Here is a 23,839-nt window from a genome sequence, read left to right as displayed (position 1 = left end):
GAGCCTGAGTTACATCCTCACACTGCATACAAGATGTGTACCCCACTAGCAAGATCTCTGTAGCGCTTCCCAGAGAGGAAAAGTGAGTCCCCCCTGGGGGCTCAGGTTAGCCAAGGTGGCCACAGCTCTGGGATCCCCAATTTGGCATGCACTCTCTACCTGGCAGGAAGGAATCCAGAACCTGAGCGTTCCTGAGGAAGGCCACGGAGCTCACCTTGAAGAGAAAGGCAGCTTTGAGCTATAAAAATACCAGATTCAGACCCTGGACCAAAAGCCAGTGAACAGTCTCAAATTTAAAGCCTATCTAAAAAACACCGTTTTCCCCCAGAGGGCTTCCGTCAAACTTTGTCCCCTTTGGTGCTTGAAACTATCCACTGAGACGAGTAAGGAATATTATTCCCGTTTTAGAGGTGATTTGGGAACAGACCTGGACACAGAAAAGAAGCGTAGGAGGCTGACAAGTTCATTTTTCACATCCTTTCAGATCCTGAGTGTGCACCCGCCCCAAAATTTAAGGGATGGGGATGTATGGCAGGGAAAAGGTGGGGGAAAGTAAGTTTTACAAACCTGAGCTGCACTGACATTTGATGGATTTAATTAAAAGGTACCCTTTCAAGCAACAGGAAAAAAAATAATAATAATAAATCCATGTCTCATCTGAGTTACACCCTGGGGATCTGCAGGATAACCACTAATAAAACGCTCCCGTCCCCCATCACTATGTGTGTGACTCCATGGAGAAATAACCATCTGTGAGCCGTGTGCAGGAGTCTTGAGAGACAGGCAATTGTCTTTATATTATTAACAGTAATAGGAACACACTACCAGGAATAATCATTTCTGCATCATGCCAACCTGAACCTTCATTTCACTGCATGAGCTGCTGGGCATCAAAGCCAACAAATTCGCAGAAATGCTCAGGGAAGGAAGGAGGGGGAAGAGAAAAGAGCCCAGCCTCCTGCCCACCGCCATCCCCCACCCCATCCATTAGAAAACATATCCCTAAATAAATAATGAGAGTGCCCAATCTGCAAAATATCCCACAGCACCAGGTGATCAGAAACCACCCCCCCACCACCATCATCTCAAAACAATTTTAAACCTCAACCTCACCCATTCGTCTACCCCACCTTGGTTCAAATTAAACGAAATGCTATCACGCTGCTGTGTTTTAAAACACTGTCCGAGAAGGTAGAAAAGGTTACCCACAGCAAGCAAGGAGTTCCGTCTTCACCATAGCAACGCACCTATTTATAATATGGTCTACCTGCATCAAAGGCTTGCACAAGACACTCAAGGCAAGACCAGTGCTACATCCAAGCCCGAAGATGAAGCCGGAAACTCTCGTGAACACGGCAATGAAACACTTCCAATTACATTACATGCCACGATTATTAGCATTGGCTATCAGATTTTTTTTTTCTTTCTATTCCAGTAAGAGTAAAGAGGAATATGAATCAAGTCAGTTCTGAGGACAGAGGAACCCAGCATGCCACTTTCTAAAAGTGCTGTGGCTATTTTTTTATTATTTTTTTTTTAATGGTTAACCCCAGAGGCAGGGTCAGGAAGGAAAGGTTTCGAAGGAGAGCCACACGTTATGACGTTGCTGAATCCTCCCCGGTGTCAGGTGTGCGGCCTGGTAAGGTACCCTTACCGGTTCCTAAGCAAGGCCTCAGTCATTCATGCCAGGCAGAAATTCCAGAGTGGCCCAGATCCACACACATGCTGGACCTGGACCGCGGAAGGAAAAACAGGCTTTCCTTTTGGAGGGAGGCACAGGCACCCACATCCAATTACTCACTTGCAAAAGGATTCTGATTGGCCAACAAAGGCCAGGTTAGAATTTTCAAAGAGAAACCCAACTAGATTCCCCACAGCAACCTCCCTATTTCCATGTCAATACAGAACCTTAGAGCATGACAGGGCCCTAGCATCAGGCAAAAGCCGACTCAAACCCCAGAGCAGCCACTGGACCAGCCACACACCCTTGGGCAAGTTCCCTAACTTTCTTCAGTTTCCTCGGCTGTATAATGGGGATGGTACAGAAAGTTGCTGTGACCTTGAAGTTTACAAATCTATAGAATGTTCTAGAAAGTGGCACATAGCGAGAGCTCAACAAACACCTATTCTTTTTTCTTTTGCTACTAGCATCAAGGTCCCTTTCTGGAGCAACAATGCTAGAAATCAAAGCATTAAGTCCCCACACTCACGAGACAAGAGACCCACACGAGTACCTTAAAAATGAAAAATGAGGTATTCCCCATCCTTAACACACACTCCATGGAATGATGCCAGCCCCGTTCCATAGCTAGAAAAACTGAGGCTAGACTCACGTTCGCACCAGTGATAACACTAAGGGTCAAAGCTAGTGGACCAGGAGTAAGCTGAGAGTTGTAGCGGGTGAGGAGCCTACAGGAACCATTGATGGAAGGCAGATGAAGAGTGACCCACCATGTTTTCATTCAGTCAAATGGAAGACAATAAGCATCCCTTGGACCAAGGTGAGTGGCACAAAGGACAGAGGGATTCACAGTTCTGGACACCCTCCAATGCTCAGTATTTTCTTTTCCCAATAGACTGTCCATTCCTACAGGCCAGGGACTATGTCACTGAACCTAGGCACCCAGAGCAAGGGACACACTACAGACCCTAAGTAAATATTTGTTTCTGCGTAATGCTTTTGGAGGGGGGAAAAATTCGCTTCGGCTTCCTGGTATTTCCCCCAAAGTGATTTTTCATAGAAAAACAAAAACAAAAGGTATAGTATCATTTCATTTCATTATCGCAACAATCCTTTGAAGGAGATATTTTGATTCTGCCCGTTTTACAGACAAGCAAACTGAGGATTAGGGAAGCACTTGCTCAAGCTCATACAAAGTCACAAAGTAGCAGAGCCAGGATTCAAAGGTAGGTCTGACTCTAGAATCAAGCTCTTAACCATTTCCTTATTCTTGATATTTCTCTTGGTCGATCATGTACATCTAGCAGAGTTCTTAGCGACGAGTAGATGCTCAGTATTTTTTAAGTAGAAACACAAAAGAAGTGGACAATTCAGGTTGTAGCTTCTAGTGCTCACAAAAACCCTAGATCAACCATAGCTGACAATGCTTCACCTTAGTTTTGCAACCTACATAATTCACGTAGAAATGGAAAAAGAATTCAGCGCATGTCTTCACCCACCAATCTCTGCAAGAAAACGCCTGGGAGCAAAACCAGTGACGGGAAATGGGTTGGACCTGAAATGCTGAGGTCCAGGTATTAAATTATGCTGCACTTGAAACTTCCAAATCAGGGATCCAGCATCACCAAAGAGAAGGGAACAGGAGGTCAGGGCAGCACCCACCCGGGCAGAGTTCTCGACCATGCCAGTTCTCAAAATCTTCCCAGGGAGGTGTGGAGGCCTCAAGAAAGGGAGGTACGAAGAAAAATGCTCAAATACATCCTCTTAACCACAGCCCGAGCATTTCTCCACCAGAGAGAAACACCAAGTGCAACACCAGTGACTTCTAAGTGTGCAGGCCGATTATAGCTTTACTTTCAAAAGAGCTTTGATTGATCTTTTTTGATAGACCTGAAATAAATTAAACTAGATTGACTCACTTGAGAATGGACTCTAATCCCTTAGTCAGATCCCGGAGAACTCAAACCAAACCAGCTGTTAATTTAGGCTTTATAAGATAAAGCATGAGAAATCCAAGTTGATGTACCCCAGAGCAAAGCTTACATCATCTCTGTAAGCAATCAACTTACTGCTTCTTTTAGGAACTAATCAGTTCTTGGGTAAGTGGGTGCCAAGCCTGTACTCTCAGAGCGAAACTAGCTCAGAGAAAGGAAGAAAGGCGAGAGAAGGAAGAGAGGACCCGAGAAACACTGACTCACTCCTCAAGCAAGCTCAGAAGCGGCCCAAGACATTTCCAGTTTGCTTTCTGCAACTCATCTGTCTTGTGCTCCAGAACTGCAATGGCTTGACCAGAGTCTAACCACCAAGTGAGAGGAAGCACCCGATACCCTTCATACTTCTTTGCAAAAAGAGGGGGAGCAGAATTACCCCAAAAATATTCCCCACTACTTTTTTATTCCCTCATCTTTGAAGATCACACTGTCCCCTTTATCTTTGCTTTCTGGGTGCCTTTGATTTGAATATAGGAAACTCAAGGCTTTCAAGTGGCAACTGCCCATGGCACTAATGGAGTTAACAAGCACTACACACACACACACACACACACACACACACACACACACACACACACCTCTACAGGCTTCTTCCCAAGCTAAACTCTGCTCACTCACAGGCAGCCCTCCCAACTTTCACTAGCATTTTTTGGAAAGGGATTCAGGTCTTCATCTCAAATGAAGGTGGGCATTCACCTCTAGGGAACTCCACCCAATGCCTCACCCCAGGAGGTTCTAGCACAGTGCCTTTCCTTCTGGGGGGAAAGAAAAAAAAAAAAAAAAAAAAGGCTGCCAGCCTCTTGCTCCGAAACAATGATGTTTCATAGATCACTCTGTTTACCGAACATAAGGGGATCAAGAATTGAAATCCAATTTAAGGAATTATGGTGCCTTCAGACTGTTTTTCCTCAACGATGAAAAAAGACAGGCATGTTGTTTCTGGAATTAGGCCAGAAGAAACTGATCCTTGTAGTAATACAAGAAAAAAAAGAAATCAATGCATGTGTTTATACATGGGCTGGGGGGAGGGGACGGCTAAAATAGGAGTTAAAATCTGAGTAGCAACAAACTTGTTTCCTTCCATGGAAGGATCCTGAAGTTTATTTTAGTTTTATTTTTGATATCAGACAAGTAGAATATGATTCATCTCTTATCGCTTCTGAGAGGAAGAAATTTAACCAGAGAAGATAAAACCAAAACCAACCGCCAAGTCTGTCCACTTGCCTTCCACTAGTAGCGAAAGGGACCCAGTGCCCAGCAACAGTCTGAAGCTGCTAAGATTACAGACGTCCTTCCCCTTTAAATACAAGTACCCACTGCGGCTCGGTACCCGGTGCTCGCCATTGTGTTATTAATCCTCTGAGATTGGTTGTATCCCCATTTTACAGATAAAACTGAGACTTCGGGAGGTTAAGTAAGTGGCCGAGGTCCCACATACAATAAAAGGGTGTGACTTGAGAGCTCAGGTATGTCTAACACCAGTGTCAGGGCTCCCATCCATCATCCCTGAACGCCTCCAGGTCACGGCATAAACTTTTCACTCCAGATAAAACAGCACTTTTGTGGCTTCTAATGGGTCTCACCACCGCCTATGTCCCGTGGAGGCATTTCAGGGATGGGCAAACTGAGACGCAGAGAGGGTATGTTACCTACAAGCAGGTAACTGAGTGAATGACCTAGCAGTGTTCCAAACTCCTGGGCCCCTAACTGTAATGATTAAGCTTCCTCCTCAACCTTAATTAATTCTTTCCCACTGCCATACCCAAAGACAAAGTCCTCCCACCAAATGCTGCCACGGGGAGATAGTTTAGCTGGTGGTGCTAATTTTGATGGGGGGGGGGGGGAGGGAGGACTAAAAGGGGAGCAAAACTATTAGATAAAGTAAATTAAGATGTTTCTAATAGGTGTGGAATAAATCATTACTTTAAGGAACTAACCAATTAAAAAGCTACAGCACTGCTCTTGCCAAAAGCTATGCCATCAGCCAGAATGCCAGTGACAAACTGCAGTGGAGAGGAGGGAAATGCTAACACCTGCTGCAGCCTAAGGCCACTACAAAGCTACAAAGGTCTGGCCAATGCCAACAAAAATACCAACGCTTTCTGATCAACCAAGATGGCTAAAATACAAGTCCTCTTTTTCTTTTTTTTTTTTTTTTTAATTTTTTTTTCAACGTTTATTTATTTTTGGGACAGAGAGAGACAGAGCATGAACGGGGGAGGGGCAGAGAGAGAAGGAGACACAGAATCGGAAACAGGCTCCAGGCTCTGAGCCATCAGCCCAGAGCCCGACGCGGGGCTCGAACTCACAGACCGCGAGATCGTGACCTGGCTGAAGTCGGACACTTAACCGACTGCGCCACCCAGGCGCCCCTAACAAGTCCTCTTTTTCAAGGAGGGAGGGGATGTCATCGTACCTGCTCATTGTTTTACACCTCCCAAAGCCAAAGAGGGGAGTGAGGATAAAAGAAGTCCATTGACGAGGGGCGCCTGGGTGGCTCGGTGGGTTAAGCGCCGGACTTTGGCTCAGGTCATGATCTCGCAGTTCGTGGGTTCAAGCCCCGCGCTGGGCTCTGTGCGGACAGCTCGGAGCCTGGCGCCTGCTTCAGATTCTATGTCTCCCTCACTCTGTCCCTCCCCTGCTCATGCCATGTCTCTCTCTCTCTCTCTCTCAAAACTATGTAGGGACACCTGGGTGGCTCCGTCGGTTGAGAGTCCGATTTCAGCTCAGGTCATGATCTCACAGTTCCTGGGTTCAAGCCCCGCCCGCATCGGGCTCTGTGCTGCCGGCTCAGAGCCTGGCGCCTGCTTTGAATTCTGTCTCAGTCTCTCTCAGTCCCTCCCCTATGTGCGCGTGCGTGTGTGCGTGTGTGCGTGTCTCAAATATAAATAAACATTTAAAATTTTTAAAAATAAACACACATTAAAAACAAAGTCCACTGACAAAAACTGTTTTCTGATTCCACCCCTTCGCATGTTACCCTCAGAGAAGCTCAAGAGAGATGGCGATACAAACGGCCCAACTCCAAGCACCGTGTTTTAATTCATCCTCCTGCAAATGAAGGAGGTCTGAACTGCACCTTCTGGAACCAGGAGGTGTTAAAGACTCTAGGGATGCTGTCAAGTCACCTGGGAAAATCAATGTCATTTCTTAACCACCACGGAGAACAAATCATTGCGCACAAACTCCTTGCGGCAACGCAGTTCTCCAAGTTGAAGTGCGAACTGGCCTGAGCTGGCTGTCCACTCACGGATCTGATTCCCTGCCCAGGAGAGCCCCACGGGAAGGCCCGGCGAGCAGACCTGAGTGATGGGCACAGACACAAATGCAAAGACCTGGCCCTTCCTCCCACCGGTGCTGCTTTCCTAGGGCAGTAAGCTTCCAATCACAGGTTCCCCAGGTCTCTTGGCCCACTAGCCGCTTGTCTTTGAGGCAAATTGGAGGCGGAGGGGGCTGTTACACGCTTATTACAAATTCAGACAAACAATAGCCTGGCCACAGCAGCCCGCGGACACTCCCTCATAAAGAAAAAAGTAAGTGTTATTAGGTCGGCAAGCCAGAAGCCAGCCCTCTGCCTTTCAAACACCAAAAAGGACACCTTTTAAATCTATTTTTTTTAATAAAGTTCTAAGCAATAGAAATTCGACCAAAGAAGAGAGCAGACATTACAGCTAAAAGGCCACAAATTCCTGTCTTGCTGTCACTAATTTCATGCCCATCAGAAGCTGAATAATTCGGAGCCCGGTCGCCCCCATAGGTTTTTTTGTCTGTCCTCCCCAGGGAGATAAATTATGTCACAACGAACTCTCTCCCCCAACGCTCTTCAAAAAGTACCCTGGCCTCTTGATTCGGCCCGCTCCCTGACAGAAGAAACCAGATTACTTTGGGGGGAAGGGAAGACGGGAAAGAAAAGCAGGGAAAGATATATGCCACTTGGCCACTTGGCAGGAGTGGCATAATGGTGTTGTCAGGGTGACCGACTGTCCCCGCTTGCCTGGGGTGGACAGGCTTCCTGGGACACCCTGTTGGTAACAGGTATAACACCATTAAACCTTCCTCCCACGCCAGCCACTGAGCTAACCCTAACCCTCTCTCATGTAACCTCACAATAACCCGCCCAGCAGGCAAATCCCATTATTAAGCCCATTTTTCACAGATGGGAAAACGGAGGCACAGAGTAATTAAGTAATTTGCCCAATTTAAACTTTCCAGCGTTATGTAAAAGAAAAAAAAAAAAGTGATGGAACTCAGATACTGGAATAAGGAGAAGTTCAGACTTTACGGGGAAATTCTGACCTGGAAAGCAGTTAATGAGGAAAAAAAACACTTCCTGCCAAAGGAGATGAGAGGAGAGCAGGGGAATCAGGGGAAATACACAGAACAGGAAGATCAATCACAAGCTGGTCTAGATGTTTCCAAAATAGTCCTTAGAGGCATTATGTAAGTAACACAGAAAGAGAGAGAAGAAACCCCAGGTGGGGGAGCGTGTGACAGCTGAGGATCCAGGACAAGAACGATGACAATGGCTCTGCGGCAACTTGCCAGGGATCCCGGGCCCCACGAGAGCCCGACAATCGCCACGGTCTCTGGGAAGGCCATGCCCGGGGCTCCCCCCTCCTCACACTTCATGGGCCAGGAGCCCTGGCCACTCTTGGCTCCCCAGCAGCCAGACTCTTGAGCTGAGGTGGCAAATGGAAACCGCAAACCATGAACCAAAGCAGAAGTCAGACCCAGAGATAAAAATCCAGTCACACGGAAAAAAAGAAATGATAACAGAACCACTGAGGCCGAAATCAAAACCACAGCTGCTTTGCATGTGGCATGGGGTTCGTGCGTGCGCTTTGTCTGTGTCAGACCTTCGGTTCCCGCCACACACAACTCGCCGTGGGGCTCCTTTCGCTACGAGGCAAACCGGGAGCCTGTGGAGAATCGTCTTGCAAGACGTCTTGGCCAAAAACCCAAGAAGGCTGGAAGGAGGAAACCCCAAGCAAACCTCAATTTATTGCTATTACATATCAGTCGGGGACGCCCGGGGCGCCCAACCCAATCTACAGAAACAACTGACTTGGTGCTTTTTCCTAAACTACCCTAACGTCAGGAGTAACACGTTTGTGGGGGGGGACGATGAGGATATCAACATTTATTTTCTGATGGAGATAAACTGGCAAATTGAACCCAACTGCAAAGTGACCTAAGCAAATCATAGCTTCTTTTTTTTTTTTTTGACTTTGTTTTTTTGGGGACGGGGGGAGGCAGACGTGGGAGAAGGTTCCTCTCCCAAGGAAAGAGGCCTACCACATTATTGAAGCCTTTTCCTCACCGGAGAATTCAGGCCCTGAGTGCCAATTCTTCAGAAACAAATGGCTTCACAAAGCACGTCCTCTATGGGGAGAGGCTGGTCCTCTGCTCTCACTCACCAGGATGAAAATGTGACAAGAGTGACAAGTTTTTGAAAAAAAACACAAAACCAAATAGGGTGCATAGAGCACGCTGGGAGTTTGATAAACACGTCTTCTAGTTTAGAAGCATTTCCAAACCTTCCTCTAGATTCTATTTCAAGAAAAATGTCTGCAGGGGCGCCTGGGTGGCTCAGTCGGTTACGCGTCCGACATCAGCTCGGGTCAAGATCTCATGGCTGGGGAGTTCGAGCCCCGTGTTGGACTCCACGTTGACAGTGCCAGCCTGGGATCCTCTCCCTCTCTCTGGCCCTCCTCCACTCTCTCTCCCTTCCCCTCTCTCTCTCTCAAAATGAGTAAATAAACTTTAAAGCACTTACCAAACCATATATATAAAAAAAAGAAGAAAAAAATGTCTGTATACCCTGGGTCAATGAGTGTTTTAGAATTAACAGGGAAACTCTTGGCTTCTTCAGCAATGATTAAGAAATAAAAGCTGATTGCAGAATAAGCAAATGAAGACCGGGGGAGGGGAAAGGGGAAGTTTGGTTTTGATTTTTTTTTTTTGTTTATTTATTTTTTGAGAGAGAGCGAGCGAGCGAGAGAGAGAGAGAGAGAGAGAGCGCGTGTACGCAGGGGAGGGGCAGAGAGAGAGAGGGAGACACAGAATCCCAAGCAGGCTCCAGGCTCTGAGCTGTCAGCACAGAGCCCCATGTGGGGCTCGAACCCACAAGCTGTGAGATCATGACCTGAGCCGACGTCAGATGCTCAACTGACTGAGCCACCCAGACGCCCCTGGTTTTGATTTTTAAGGATAAGAATCAAGTTCAGAGCTTTGTGAGTCCTGAAACACTTCTGAATTGAGTCTTACAGATTCCATACATTAATAAAGCCCAATTCTACAGAAAATCATTTATTTTAAGCTAAAGTGTTGACATTGCCTCACTATTTGATTTTACTGTTTGATTTAGGTCTTTTGCTGTATATTTATGACCTCTTAGGAGCTAATCAAAAGGACAAAAATTCCTCTTTGCGCACGTTTCTTGCAAGATTTCGGCTCTGCTATAATACCAGAACGTAACAAGTTCGTCAAGAAAGCAGCCCTCCAGGGCCCTGAAAAGATTCATCTCTACGTCATTCTACCCACAAAGTGGATGCTTTCTTTTCCTTTACGGTCTATCTCCAGAAATCCCCTTATCCACGGCCTGCTCAATTCACGTGGTCTATACCCCACCCTCAGGAGTACCTGTGACAACTGCTTTCAAGCCAACTCAAACAGAGCCCCCAGAAAACTCACAGAGCGCCAGAGATGCTCCTTTCAGAGCAAAGACCTTCAAATTCAGAATCACATCTCAATGTTTCCTCGAAGTTCCAACTTAATTACGTGACTTCCTTGTTCTGAATTGGAGGTCGACCATCAGGCAGGTCAAACTGAGGGCAAAATGCGCCGGTGGGTTTTGGTGGCAACAGTAGACTCATTAATCCCAAAACGCTGTTTACCTAGATTCTACTGGTAAACGAGATTGGAATATTCAGATTCTCAGAATTCAGTGTTGAACCATTACTGTAAAGCCTTAATTTTTTATTATCATCCCCTTATTGATTTTTCAACTGAGCTGAAAGGTGGAGACCGCCAGGAAGTAAAATCCTAACAGGTCTGCCTCTAGGAGAAAAGATTTGCCCGGAATGGACACAAACCTTACACCACAACCCCATACGATGAACTGCACCCCCAATTACAGGAACAAAAAACTCAGGGCTTTAACCTCCATTTACACCCAGCGTTCCCAATGGTTAGATTTACGGGCACTGGGGGCGAAAGTGCATAACCATGAATTTCTTGGCGGTTCACTGCCAACTTCCTCGCGTACTCCAGCCTTTCAACAAGCCAAGTCTCCAAGTCCAGTCCAGTCCACAAAAGGAAAGAAAGAAGAAAATGCGCAAACCGAAAAGAAAAGAACCCATTAAGGGGCTTTATCAGCTCTTTCCGAAGTAAAAGGAAGTTCAAGTCTTCTAAAAACATCCTCGGGGAAAGCCAACAATCTAGAAGCCACAGTGAAAAGTAAAATCATAAATTTTCACATTAAATCACAAAATTCCTGGGAATGCAAACTCCTGGGTAAAACTGGGAGACTAAGGTCATTACACATCCTGAGGAGTTTGAGGTGTGGGAAATACCAGTATTTAGCCCTGAAAGTTAATTCTCTGAAGTTCAATGTTTCTATTCACCTCATCAATATATATAAACCACCTACTACATGAAAAGCGGGGTCACCACTCACTAGCCATTAAAAAAAAAATTTAGATAGACAAAGCCTTCCAAATTCTCTTCCAAATATGCATAATATATGTATTTCAGAATAATAATCCCCTCTTAACTGCTTTCTGATAGAGAACTAAATACCCCCCCAAGATTCTCAATTTAAATGTCACTTTCCCTCTTCTCTCTCTCTCTTTTCAATCATCGTTAGGCAAAAATAAAAAGCATTTCCCCGGCCTCCTTGGGAGGAGGCTTGGAAAAACCCAGAAGCGGACCCGGGAAGGAAACACCGAAGAGGAACCTCAAATTTCCTTTCTATTTTGGACTGTCAATAGCATTTAGGGAAAACACCTCCTTCATTTCTGCTTCATATGTTTTCCTTATTGGTTCATTTGCACAGTGCGGCTCTCCTAGCAGCACTCAGTACATCGTTTTGTCATTTCTGCCTCTCCCCGCCATTAGTGCAGGCTGCTGAGACGACACCCCAGCTGCCTCCCCAGAGCGGCCGCCAGCCCAGGCGCATCCCTTACCCCCAGGTGGTCCCCCCTTTGACTAATGTTCACCAACACTCATACATCATTCCCAAATTGGTCCAAATGAATTAAACACAGCTCTGCTTAACATTACGAGATTTAAATGGATTTTCTCTCTACAGGTCTGCCCCATAATTGGGTTTATCCATCTTGTTGAAGTACAGTTTACACTTGCTAACATCACGCCAATTCAAGCTACATTTTCTGCTCCAGTGGCAGGAGCAAGGCAGATTTGTCATCGGATCATAACAGGTAATTCAAACAACAATTAGTTTGATGACGGCCCGTATGTCAATGTCTGCTCCCCAGCAGCCGGGCTCACACCCGATGTGCTCTGTTCCTCAAGATGAATTGTCTTCACAATTCTTCAATTTCAATCGTCAACAATGCTTACCGAATCAACTTAGAAACTATTGACACAAGGCTCCCTTCCCTACAGGGCAGTCTCACCAAAGCCCGGGCGAAAAGAATCCCCCCAGGCCCTCTAGGCTACCGGTGCAAACGCATCCATTTTCAAGCGCTGGACAATTTCTGATTTTCAACCACCGAAGCTGTTTATTCTGGTGCCTCACCTCCTCCTCAAAATTCTGGGAGGCACAAGGTTTGGGAACAAAAAGGGATGAATTTGCTTGTGTCGATTCATCCACCCACAGGTAGGAAAACACTTGTCTAGGTTTCTGAAGTTGCCTGCAGGAATTAATGACAGTTGCCATAGCCTGAGAAAAATGGTATGATCCAATGGGAAACACTACTTGTCCTTTAAGGGGAAAGAAAAATGCTAATATTGCTTTTATTTATTTTTTTTTAATTTTTTTTTAATCTTTATTTATTTTTGAGAGAGTGAGAGAGAGACAGAGTGAGAGCAGGGGAGGGGCAGAGAGAGAGGGAGACACAGAATCCGAAGCAGGCTCCAGGCTCTGAGCTGTCAGCACAGAGCCCGACACGGGGCTCGAACCCACGAACCATGAGATCATGACCTGAGCCGAAGTCGGACACTTAACCGAATAAGGCACCCAGGCGCCCCTAATATTGCTTTTAAAAACCAACTAACTTCCAAGCATTTTGAAACTCAGAAGACAATCATAAAAATGTTTTATGTATTTACATATACTTATACTTTACATAATTTATATTATATAACATACCATATATTACATACATTCAAATATAGAACAGTCCAACTGTGGTTAACCATGATTTGAGTGATGCCATAGTCATTAACACAGGGTGCCAATTCATGCAGTGAAAGACGGCTGAGGTCAGGCTACGAGATACCAGAGAAAGTCAACAAAGGGGCTGAAGGTCTATCTCAAATTGTCTCATTGAGTACAAAAGATAATAAATACTGATATCATGTATATATGCACTATATATGATATGTATTATTAATCATGATATATATAATTGCCCATCATGTTTTGCAGGGACTGTTAAGAGAAAAATGTTAAACCCCGCCTCTAATACACAGCCACCCAACCCACTTACGTCCTCTGTTCCCCTTCTGCCCTCGGTGTGCATTATTTAAACCCACTCACACCCCAGGTTGTACGCCTACAATGTCCCACACGTTCCTGCAGGATACTCTAGGGATACGAAGAAGAGGAAGGCACAATCTCCGAAGGGCTTACATTCTAGTCAGATGTTACAAGGACCAAGCAGAATTTTTAAGTGACATAAGAGAAACGCAAACGGCAAACAACCAGGAGTCATAAATCTTTGTTACCCAGCAAAGATAGTCCAGGTTATCAAATTTATCATGTGTGACGTTTCTGACAGGAAGTAAAAAACACACAATGCATGTCGGTAGAAGACTCCTTCTAAATCTGCAAACAGGTACCTCACGCAGTTCTCAGTGGTGAACAGAAACTTGCATTTACCGAGCGCTCATCTACCCGCCATTGTCTGGCCCACTTCTTACCTGCCTTGTATCTCCCCATCCATCTCCCAACAACCTTCTGCCAACAGGTACTACCATTTATCCCCACTGCACGGGTCAGGAAACTGAGGCTTGGCCGACCGCCCCCCCAAACCCAGGTTGTGGGACTCCAGAAGCAGGAGCTGAACCTGCCCACCTCCTCTGGTACCTAGTCCCTTTCAAATGCAGAGGTACTGCTACTAAAACCTCGAGGGTTCCCAGCGGGGTGGGGAGGGGGGAATCTGGACCCCCAGGGGACATGTGGCAAGGTCTAGAGACATGTTTGTTAGGTGCTAGTGGCTTGAAGACATTAGAGGTCAGGGATGATGCTAAACACACACCGTGCAACGCACAGGACAGTCCCCGGTGAGACAAACATTTCCCAGCCCAAGTAGTCAATGCTGGTGCAGCTGAGAGATGCCACACTAAGCCAGCCCATCTCATTCACCCCCTCTCCCCGCCAAAGACACACCCATTCCCAGTCCATGCCTAACGGATGGTGAATCTCGTATAACCAAGTGTTTTTCCAGATGCATCCCTTAAAAAACTGAAGTTCTGTGAAAATACTTCAGAGTATGTTTGATTCTAATGTTTCTTTTTAGAACATGTTAGAGACACAGAAACATACATATGCCTGCATTTAAGCTTCATATTTTTAAATTTCAGTGTATTAGTCATCACACGTTAAACACACTGCCAGGCACTCAGGGATTTTGGTGGAACCTCCAGGAATAACGGTCTGCTGCCGTATCTGTTTAAGTGAAGACTGTGCTGAGATTTCAAGGTAAACCGTTAAAAAAAAAATCTGCAACCACTTATCTGTTCCATCAGGACTTGATACAATGGCACCAAACCAAATTCCAGAGACAAATTAAGTGCGAAGCTTGATAAGCCTGAGTATGTCAGCCACAACCCACTTGGAAATTTCTGTGTTTAGCTAAACAGCCCCATGATTCTCAGGGACTTTGTAAAAAGTAAGAATTATAAAGTGCAACCTCTAAAACAGAGTTACTAAGAACATACGACCAGCTGACTGCCACGTATCAGACGTCTACACTACCTGCTGACTGCCACAGATCAGACGTCTACACCACCTGCTATGGCCCCTAAAAGGCACACATGTGGCTGATGGAACAGCTGTGTCCATCCTTCCTGGTCGTCCTAAGCCAAGGACCACCAGGCCACCTCTCTGCATCCTTACCAGCCCGCTCACAAAGCACGCAGGCTGGGCCCCAAGTGCCGTAACGTGGTGGAGAATGAACGCATACAAAGATCTCAACTCCTACAAACACACGGATACAATTAGAACAGATAGCAGTTTTAAAAAAGACATAAGTAAAAGCCTTAAAACAAGATGGTTTTCTTTTACCCAGTCAACTGAATACAGTTGCTGGTGGTTTAAACAAGATAGTAACTTCTTGAAAGATACACATAGAGCCAAGCTGGGCCCCTGGACTCCCAACTTGGCCCTGTTTCAACCAAATTATGGGAACCAATCACTTCTCTGCACCTCAGTTTCCTTGCCTTTCAAAACAGACTGCAGGGAGGCTGGCTGGCTCTGTCAGAAGACCAAGCAACTCTTGATATCAGGGTTGTAAGTGCGAGCCCCACGTTGGGTGTAGAGATTACTTAAAAATAAAATCTTTAAAGGGCGCCTGGGTGGCTCAGTTGGTTGAGCGCCCGACTCTTGATTTCGGCTCAGGTCATGATCCTCAGGTCATGGGATCGAGCCCTGCGTCAGGCTCCGTGCTGAGATTCTCTGTGTTTGAGATTCTCTCTCTCTCTCTCTCCCTCTGCCCCTGTCCCCAACGCGTGCCAGCGCTCTCTCTCTCTCTCTCTCTCTCTCTCAGGTAAAAAAATAAAAATAAAAATCTTTCAAAAAGAGAGAGAGACAGAGACAGAGGCTCTACTTTTGTGCCACCCGACAAGAGGGGCTTGGGGCCTGGCAGCATCAGGAAACCCGAGGAGTGTGTTAGAAATGCAGAATGTCAGGCCCTCCCTGCAACCAAATGTGCATCTGTCTGACTGGGAAGCCTGAACAGAGCTAGACAGCCTCAGGGTTCCCCTGGCATACTACAGCAGACTCCCACCTCCTCTCACTGTTCCTAACTCCGGGGACAATGACCATCACTGACTGCCTGTTAATGGAACATTCTCCAAACAGAGTCCTCTCCCATCGAACAGGCATCCTTTAGAACTCTGAGTGTAACCGGCCTCCTCTCCTCCAAGGAAACAGAGTCAAGCTAAACAAAATAAGCGAGCAAACAGAAGCCCTGATGACAGTTTTTCTGTAACGAGACTATATGCACGTTTCACCCAAAAAGTAGGTAAGGGGTACAGATTCCAGGATCCCTAGACCGGAGCTCCTCAACCCTGTGTGCACATTGAAATCACCTGGGAGGGGTGCCTGGGTGGCTCGGTCGGTTGGTCGAGCGTCCGACTCTTGATTTCGGCTCAGGTCATGATCTCAGGGTTCGAGCCCCGCACGGGGCTCTGTGCTGACAGCTCAGACCCTGGAGCCTGCGTGGGATCCTCTCCCTCTCTCTCTGCCCCTCCCCTGCCAGTGCCCTCTCATCCTCTCTCTCTCTCTCAGATAAATGAACTGTAAATAAATGAATCAACCAATCAATCAATGATAAAAATCACCTGGGAAGCTTTTTTTGAAGCAGGGATGCCCATACCCCACCCCCTAAAGATGCCAATTCAGGTGCACTACAGTGGAGCCTGGGGCCTGAGCACCGTTTACACCGCTCCCCCAGGGGCTGTGTGACGTGCAGCCAGAGATGGGAACCACTGCCCTCGTCCAGCAGTTCTCAATGTGTCATTGCCAGAGAGGAGGCATCGAGATTACCCAAAAACCCATTAAAGCTGCAATGCCTGGGCCCACCCCAGACCCACAGAGCCTAACACTCGGGGGGTAGGGCCACGGTCTGCATCTGACGAACCCCCCGGGTGATGCCTGCTCGCGTCTGTGAGACGCTGACCTGGTCCTAATGAATGGGATCTTTAAGGAGTAGAACCCAGGATTCCGTACTTTTGAGCAGTTCCCGGTTGATCCCTTTGTATACGGCCCGGAGAGCTGGTTGGTGGGCACTGAGTGAGGAAACCCCTGGACCCTTGAGCATTATTTTATGCAGACGGTAGTTAGCATAATGCTGTGTAGTACCATCTCTCTCCAGTCTGACTGCCGGGGTTGGAATCGTAATTCCTTGATCATGGGCAAAATACCTCTGGTAGCCGAGTCTCCGTTTCCTCATTTACAAAATGGAGATATAATGATGATAATACGAGTAACTACATCTTTCGGGTTCCCTTCTGTGTTGTTATGAAGAATCAATAAATAATTCATACACAGCACTTAACACCAGACCCAATGCTTCGGGAGAATTCAATAAGCTTAAGCTGCTATTATTATCTGCTGTGGTTACTGCCTTTGACCCCGAAGACCAAGCACTTTACCGTCCAAGCTACTCTTTCATAAACAAAGAAACGCCCCTTCTTGAGGCTTGCAAAAGTATCTGGCTCTCTTCATAGAACCATGGAGAAGGAAAGGCCTCAAAAGCTCAGCGGAACCCACAGGCAAACTCTAGCTTCTCACTCAAAATCAGAAAAAGTTATCCCAACTGAGTACTTGGCCAGCCCTCAAGTACTCAAGTGGGCACTGAGCAGCCAATAAGCGAGCAACTGATTGACTTCAAAAGACTCTGGGGCAGCAACGCTCAAACTTCAGTAGGCTGAAACTCAGAGCCCTGCTTAAAAATGCAACTCCCAGGTCGTATCTAAAACCTGCTCCATTGGACCAAGGGAAATGGGGTGCTTACAAATCAGGACGTGAGACAGCACTAGAATTTAAGCTCCATGAGAACAAGCTGGTTTTGTCCGTTCTGTCCGCGGATGAAGTCTGCAAGGGCCTGGCACACGCGAGATACGCAATAAATACTTTTGAACGAATGAAGGAACAGTCTGAGGTATGGATTTCAATCAGCCAGTCAGGCAGAAACTCAGCACGGCAGCAAGTGAACGAACCTTCCGAAGGAGCTGACTGGCAAACGAGTCTGGTGAAAAGACACGAGTCTCTGCCATGGCCCCATCCACATGCAAGCACACGCACACACTGCATCCTTTGTGGAAAGGGGACGTGAAATCTCCCAGCCAGGTGTGGGCGCTGGGACTGAGGGAAAATTGAGGAAGTGACTGTACCAAGAACGGATCTGCTCCTGAAGCAAGAAAGCAAATCCTCATGAGAACTGAAAGGGCCACAGAACCTGCGGCACGAGGAGGGGTGGCCCAGAACACAAGAGACCACCGTCAGATCCAGGACTTGGGTTGGCCCTTGCCAACATCCCAGCCAAATCCACTGGTACCCACCTCTGGCCATTCTTACCACGGAGGCCAAGGGTCTACCTGGGCAAAGAGATGGACCGCGACTCACAGCATCATTTTAAGACACGGCTGAGACTAAACACCAAGTTCCCATCCAGGAATAAGGGGCCAATACGGCACCAGGACACTCTCCAGTTTCTACCCTTCCCTCCTTGACCTCAGAAAGCACGCAGGCCCTGGAGGAGGGTCCTCGGGGCCTTACTGAGTCACGGCAGATGAGTTCGAAGACCAAAAAGAAGGAACATGCTTTGGTAAAGCTCAGATGGGAACGTGCAAGCCTGAGGACAGAAGGCAAAGTAACAACACTTGAAAGTCTCCACCGCTCAGCTGTGTAAACAAATAAAATGGTCCATTTCTTCTGGAGCCTCTCCTGGTTGTCTTTGCGCACACACACAAGCGTGTGCATACACACACACACACACACACACACACACCACTTCACATCTTAAAAGAAAAACAACCAAGAAAGGTCTACACAGTTTGTTTTTGCTGTGTGTGGAGTTATTTTTTCCTAAATCACATCTGACTTGGTGTGAAAACATCAACCTTTGGCCAAAATACTCTTAAAACAAAGGCTTAATTGGTTCTGAAATAGCCCTTCTGAAAACCAAGGGAAATCTCTTCTGTGGGTCTTGACCTTGATTACAACACTGCTCTTGGGGCTGGAATAATGACGAGTGGGGGAGTCCAGGAAGAGCTGTCTTCAGGGAGGCAACAGGGATGCCTACACATTCATCCACAGTCACCTGCAGGGCGGCTTTCTGGAAGGCACCGGCAGTGTGCAGGTCCACCTCTGCACTCAGCCTGCAAAATCCTCCCAGGTTAAGGGAGACGGTGGGAGGAGTTCCTAGGAACTGGGGCCAAAAGCCAAACCGGCCTCTGAGCACACCTAGCTCATTTTACTGCTCCCCTACGTATCACTCACACACATACAACCACTGAGCCAGCGCACTTCAGGGACGACACTTGAAATCCAGTGTTCACATCTCTCTCAAAAGATCAATGCAAAGCTAAACACACGTATTACCCTGTGTCTCTCCAAGGCCACTCTTGGATATGAAGAACAGAAACGGATACACATATTCCTCCAAAAGATGTGGGTGAGAATGTTACTAGGACCTTATTCACAGTAGCAGAAAATGTGAGGCAATCCAAAACTCCAGGAACTTAGAAAGGATGTGCACAATGTGTCATAGTCCTACGGAGAATACTGATGGCAATAAAAAAGAGCACACTAGTGCCACATACAATAACAGGAATAAAAGTCAGATATAATGCTGAGTGGGGCCAGACAGGAGACAATCCATTCTGTACAATCCCATCCCTATGAAGCTAAAACCAGGCAAAACTCGGGGTGCCTGGGTGGCTCAGTCGGTTGAGCATCCGACTTCAGGTCAGGTCATGATCTCACGGTCTGTGAGTTCGAGCCCCACGTCGGGCTCTGTGCTGACAGCTCAGAGCCTGGAGCCTGCTTTGGATTTTGTGTCTCCCTCTCTCTCTGCCCCTCCCACTCACGCTCTGTCTCTCTCTGTCTCAGAAATAAACATTAAAAAAATTTTTTTTTAATAACAGGCAAAACTAATCCATGGCGATAGATAAAATTATTCCATGTGAGAATTGGCAGGGGCAGGGTGGGGAGGGTGAAGGGGTGGGGCTAGGGTTTTCAGGGTGGAAGGTTGGAAGCCAGATGACTGGGAGGTGAAGGGCATATGCAAGACATCTGGGGGGTTGGTAATATTCTCTCAGGGGCCAGCAAACCACAGTCTGTGGGCCAAATCCAGCCACTGTCAACTCTTATAAATAAAGTTTTATTGGGATAAGGCCACATCTATTCTTTTAGGTATTATTTTTAGCTCCTTTTGCATCACGGTGGCAGAGTTGAGTAGCTGCCACAGAGATTATAGGGCCTGTGAAGAGTAAAATGTTTACTATTTGGCCCTTTACAGAAAAAACGTTCCAACTCCATTCTATGTATTGGTCAGGGTGATGGTTTTGTGGATGTTCACATGTGTAAAAGTTGGTCCACCTCTCCACTAAAGACATATTTATCTCATACTTCAATGAAACTTTTTAAAAGTCAACAGAGCTAAATAACTACATCTTGCTTTTTTTTTTTTTTAATTTTTTTTCAACGTTTATTTATTTTTTGGGGGACAGAGAGAGACACAGCATGAACGGGGGAGGGGCAGAGAGAGAGGGAGACACAGAATCGGAAACAGGCTCCAGGCTCTGAGCCATCAGCCCAGAGCCCGACGCGGGGCTCGAACTCACGGACCGCGAGATCGTGACCTGGCTGAAGTCGGACGCTTAACCGACTGTGCCACCCAGGCGCCCAACTACATCTTGCTTTTAAAAGGTCTGTTAAGTGTCATTCCAGTTATATCGGTGTTAACCACGTAGGGAGAATCCGGCCATTTGTGTGATGCTGGTCTTTTCAACACCGAGAGGGGTCGGGAGGTTGTCAAAAGCGGGGAAGATCCCAACACAGCAACTGATACCGTGCCCAAACTTTTTCAAAAGAACACGAGGCGGCTATAGGAATCAGCTGGAGGCCATTCATGTCGACGGTGAACTTGGCCGAGTCCTGAGATTACAGGAGGGCTGGGAAGGGCAAGGGGTATGGATCTCATGGGTTGCAAGGTGTCCCCCTACTTGAGGTTATTTTGGGAACCAGCTCAGGAAAGCAACAAGCTCAGCTCATATTGAAATGCAGGATTTATTAAGGTGAAGCAGTTTTACGTTTCCAGGGAAAGAAAATCCTGCCCCAACAATCACACCCCACTTAAGCCTTGTGCTGGAGAACGCCGCGAAGGGAAAATGTCAGCTGTACTGCCCCCCCAAAGCACTACCGTCCTCGTCTCAAACTAAAATTACAGCTAGATGCCATTTGGCTTGGCCTCGTCCTGGTCTAGCAGAGGTTGGGGGAGAATGAACTCTGAAAGCATGCCGGTGCTGGGTCTCTAATAAAATGTCTCTCTGTTTGCCCACATGGGCATCCAGCCTTAGCAAACAGAAGCAGGGGAGAACAATACTACCTGTTCATGGAGGAATGGTAATGGTTTCAGTCCCCCGAACAATGAGGTCTGTAATTTACTCCATCTTCCTCCTGAGAAAGAGCTTCACATGGCCTGCACCGTGCCAGGTGGTTTGGAGAAAGTCAAACTGCTCGGTCTCACAAGGGACGCTTCAGCAACGGGTGTAAAGACACAACAGCTGGTCTGGTCTCGGCTGGTCTCCCAGTGACATGGCCCCAGCCAGCCTTTCCACACCAAGATAGGGATCACTATGCTATTCAACCTCACCGATTCCCACACCCCGGGCAACAGGATTCTTCAGCACTCCACCAGATGTAGTAGGCCTCAGGACATTTGTCTGTTCCTCTATCCATTCATCAAGACCTAGGGTTTGGGCCTGTTCCCTCTCCTAGCCCTGAGACTAAACCAGTTTCAGGGGGCAAGACTCAATGTGCCAACATCAAGAAGCAGAAGGCCCAGCAGGAAGTGTGCCAGGAAGAACGAGTGCGGCATCTAGCTAGAGACATCAGTCTGGAAAATACGTGGGGATGGAGGGCGGTAAAACCACCTTCCCCTAAAATACACAAAGGGATCAGATCAGCAGCACACGGCAGGAGCAAACAAAATATTTTCCCAATACGCCCCTGTCGCCCTGAAACAAGCACAAAAACGTGAGGGAACCCATCAAATAAAAATGTCTGCAGAACCGTACTTTTTTCACTGGTGGAAGAATCCACAGTGTCGCTGGGGCCCATGGCTGTCTGAAGCCTTATCCAGGAAGCTGCAGATTTGAAACGGGAGAGCTACAAAGATGGACTATGGCTGTAGTTTGGTGAGACCACAGACGGACACACAAGTTATCTGCAACGGAACAACATAAATTCTTTCACCAACCGACATCCACTTCCGGGAAGAGGAGACGCAGAACCAGACTTCACCATCACCACAACAGGCTTCAAAAGCCTCTCTCCAGAGGGTTAAACCGGAACACTCCAGAAGTTTCGGCACCATTAGTTACACCATGAGTAGCATCCATCCTGGCAGAGCCAGGCAAGGCAGACAGACGAAAATCGTATTAGTCTGCTCTCCCTCCACTACGGCATTCTGCTGGCACCCGTTCAGCTCCGAGTCTATATTAGTCTGTGATCTGTTTAGCCTTTGGATTTAAGAGAATGGAAGCACTACATGAGCAGGAAACCGGACACTCATCAGAAGCTGGGCTCTGTCACCTCTCCCTCCCAGCACTTTTAAGGACATACATCAACAGGTCCAAGAGAAATCAACATTTCAGGACAATCGGGTCGAAAGTGATATTCTTAGCACCCCTTAGCGTCATCTGGATGCACCGGAAACAACCCTCCGGCTGTCAGTAGCCCCCTCCCCCACCCCTCCCCCCACCATTCTTCCAGGTCGGCCACCTCGTTTTGCTCTCAAATGAAGATTCTTCCCTAAGGCAAAAACAATAGCCAAGCTGGGGTCTTGTGTGCCCATCACGCCTGATCAAGAAACTAAACACAAAACACAGGCTCCTCTTTCTTTCCATATTCTTTAAATCGTTTTGGCAGCATTTCTGCTCTTGTTTCTTTGCTTCCCACCTCCCCGAGTCAATCAACTACCACCAGCACCATCACCACCTTCACCATCGTCACCACCACCACCATCATCATCATCACCAACCATCATCCCCATCATCATCATCACCACTATCACCGTCATCATCATCATCATCATCATCACCACCATCTAGATCGGGGGAAGGGGCAGAGAACAAAAGACACAAGAGACCTACTTATTGACAATTCAAGCTTCAGGATCTCTTGCATTTTCCTACCTGAATTGCAATCTGGTGTTCAATCGTTTTGTACGCAGAGTAATGTGTGCTCCCGGACTGAAAATGGAGCTGTAGAAAGAAACCAAATCAAAGCGTTCTGCTTATGTCACAAACTACAAGAAAACATCTTAAGCAGTTTATGAATAGCAGACAAACCTTCCTAGATTGAACTGCAGCCTTGGCATTCAATCAAGACCTGTGTATTTTTATTTGTTGCTATGGATAAGATAATCATCATAATCTAAGGTAAAGTTTAAAAAAAAAAAAAAGCGTCTATTCAATAAGCGAAAAGGGAGGGGGGAGGGGGCCAAGAGTGAGGATCATTGACATGAAAAGGAAAGACGGACGCCCATTAAAACATAAAGGAAGCCAGTGTGCAGAGCAGGACGCTGCAGAAGAATTAACTGTGTGCTGCAAAAAGCCACGAGAATTGCGACACGTAGGTGTGAGGACAGGCAGTGAGAAAGGGTTCTGAGAAGCCACAAGACTGCAACAGGTACAAGACCCCCACTGTTCTGACAACTGGGCTCTTGCTCCTAAACACAATTCTATTTTGGGGAAAACAAATGTGTCAGGCAGAATTCAGGGGCCACCGATGCCTTATGCATTCTTCTGCAATGACTAAGCGATCCGTCCCAGAACGTCCCTATAGCCTGCACTCTAGGAATCCACACTTCCCCATAGAGGGAGCCAACCATTGCCAAAGAGCCACCAAGTTTTCTAAGGACGGCCTGTTCACTGGCCCCTGGGTGAATGCTCGTCCCTGGCTCCCTCAGATTCTCCACAACCGGGTGGGGGGCGGGACGACGAAGTCCCTCTCTCGGGCCTTCCCCTC

The 23,839-nt window shown here is 47.0% G+C and overlaps 1 protein-coding gene across 17 annotated transcripts in view; it reads right to left on the bottom strand.

Moving 5' to 3' along the window:
* Positions 1–23,839, bottom strand: part of TCF7L2 (transcription factor 7 like 2) — a 203,142-nt gene that overhangs the window by 166,633 nt on the left and 12,670 nt on the right. For 7 of the 17 annotated variants that reach the window (XM_047073452.1, XM_047073459.1, XM_047073448.1 and 4 more), the window contains exon 4: positions 23,005–23,073. The exons of the other annotated variants lie outside the window; for them this stretch is intronic. In XM_047073452.1, the coding sequence (XP_046929408.1) occupies positions 23,005–23,073 (69 nt within the window). The remainder of the gene's footprint in view (positions 1–23,004; positions 23,074–23,839) is intronic. 17 annotated transcript variants of the gene reach the window in all.

Source organism: Lynx rufus, unplaced genomic scaffold (genome assembly GCF_022079265.1).
Source record: "Lynx rufus isolate CCGP_SWC_20201006 ecotype Redwood Valley unplaced genomic scaffold, mLynRuf1.p SCAF_11, whole genome shotgun sequence".
In the NCBI taxonomy this organism is placed as follows: Eukaryota; Metazoa; Chordata; class Mammalia; order Carnivora; family Felidae; genus Lynx; species Lynx rufus.
This window is presented reverse-complemented; position numbering and strand designations above follow the sequence as displayed.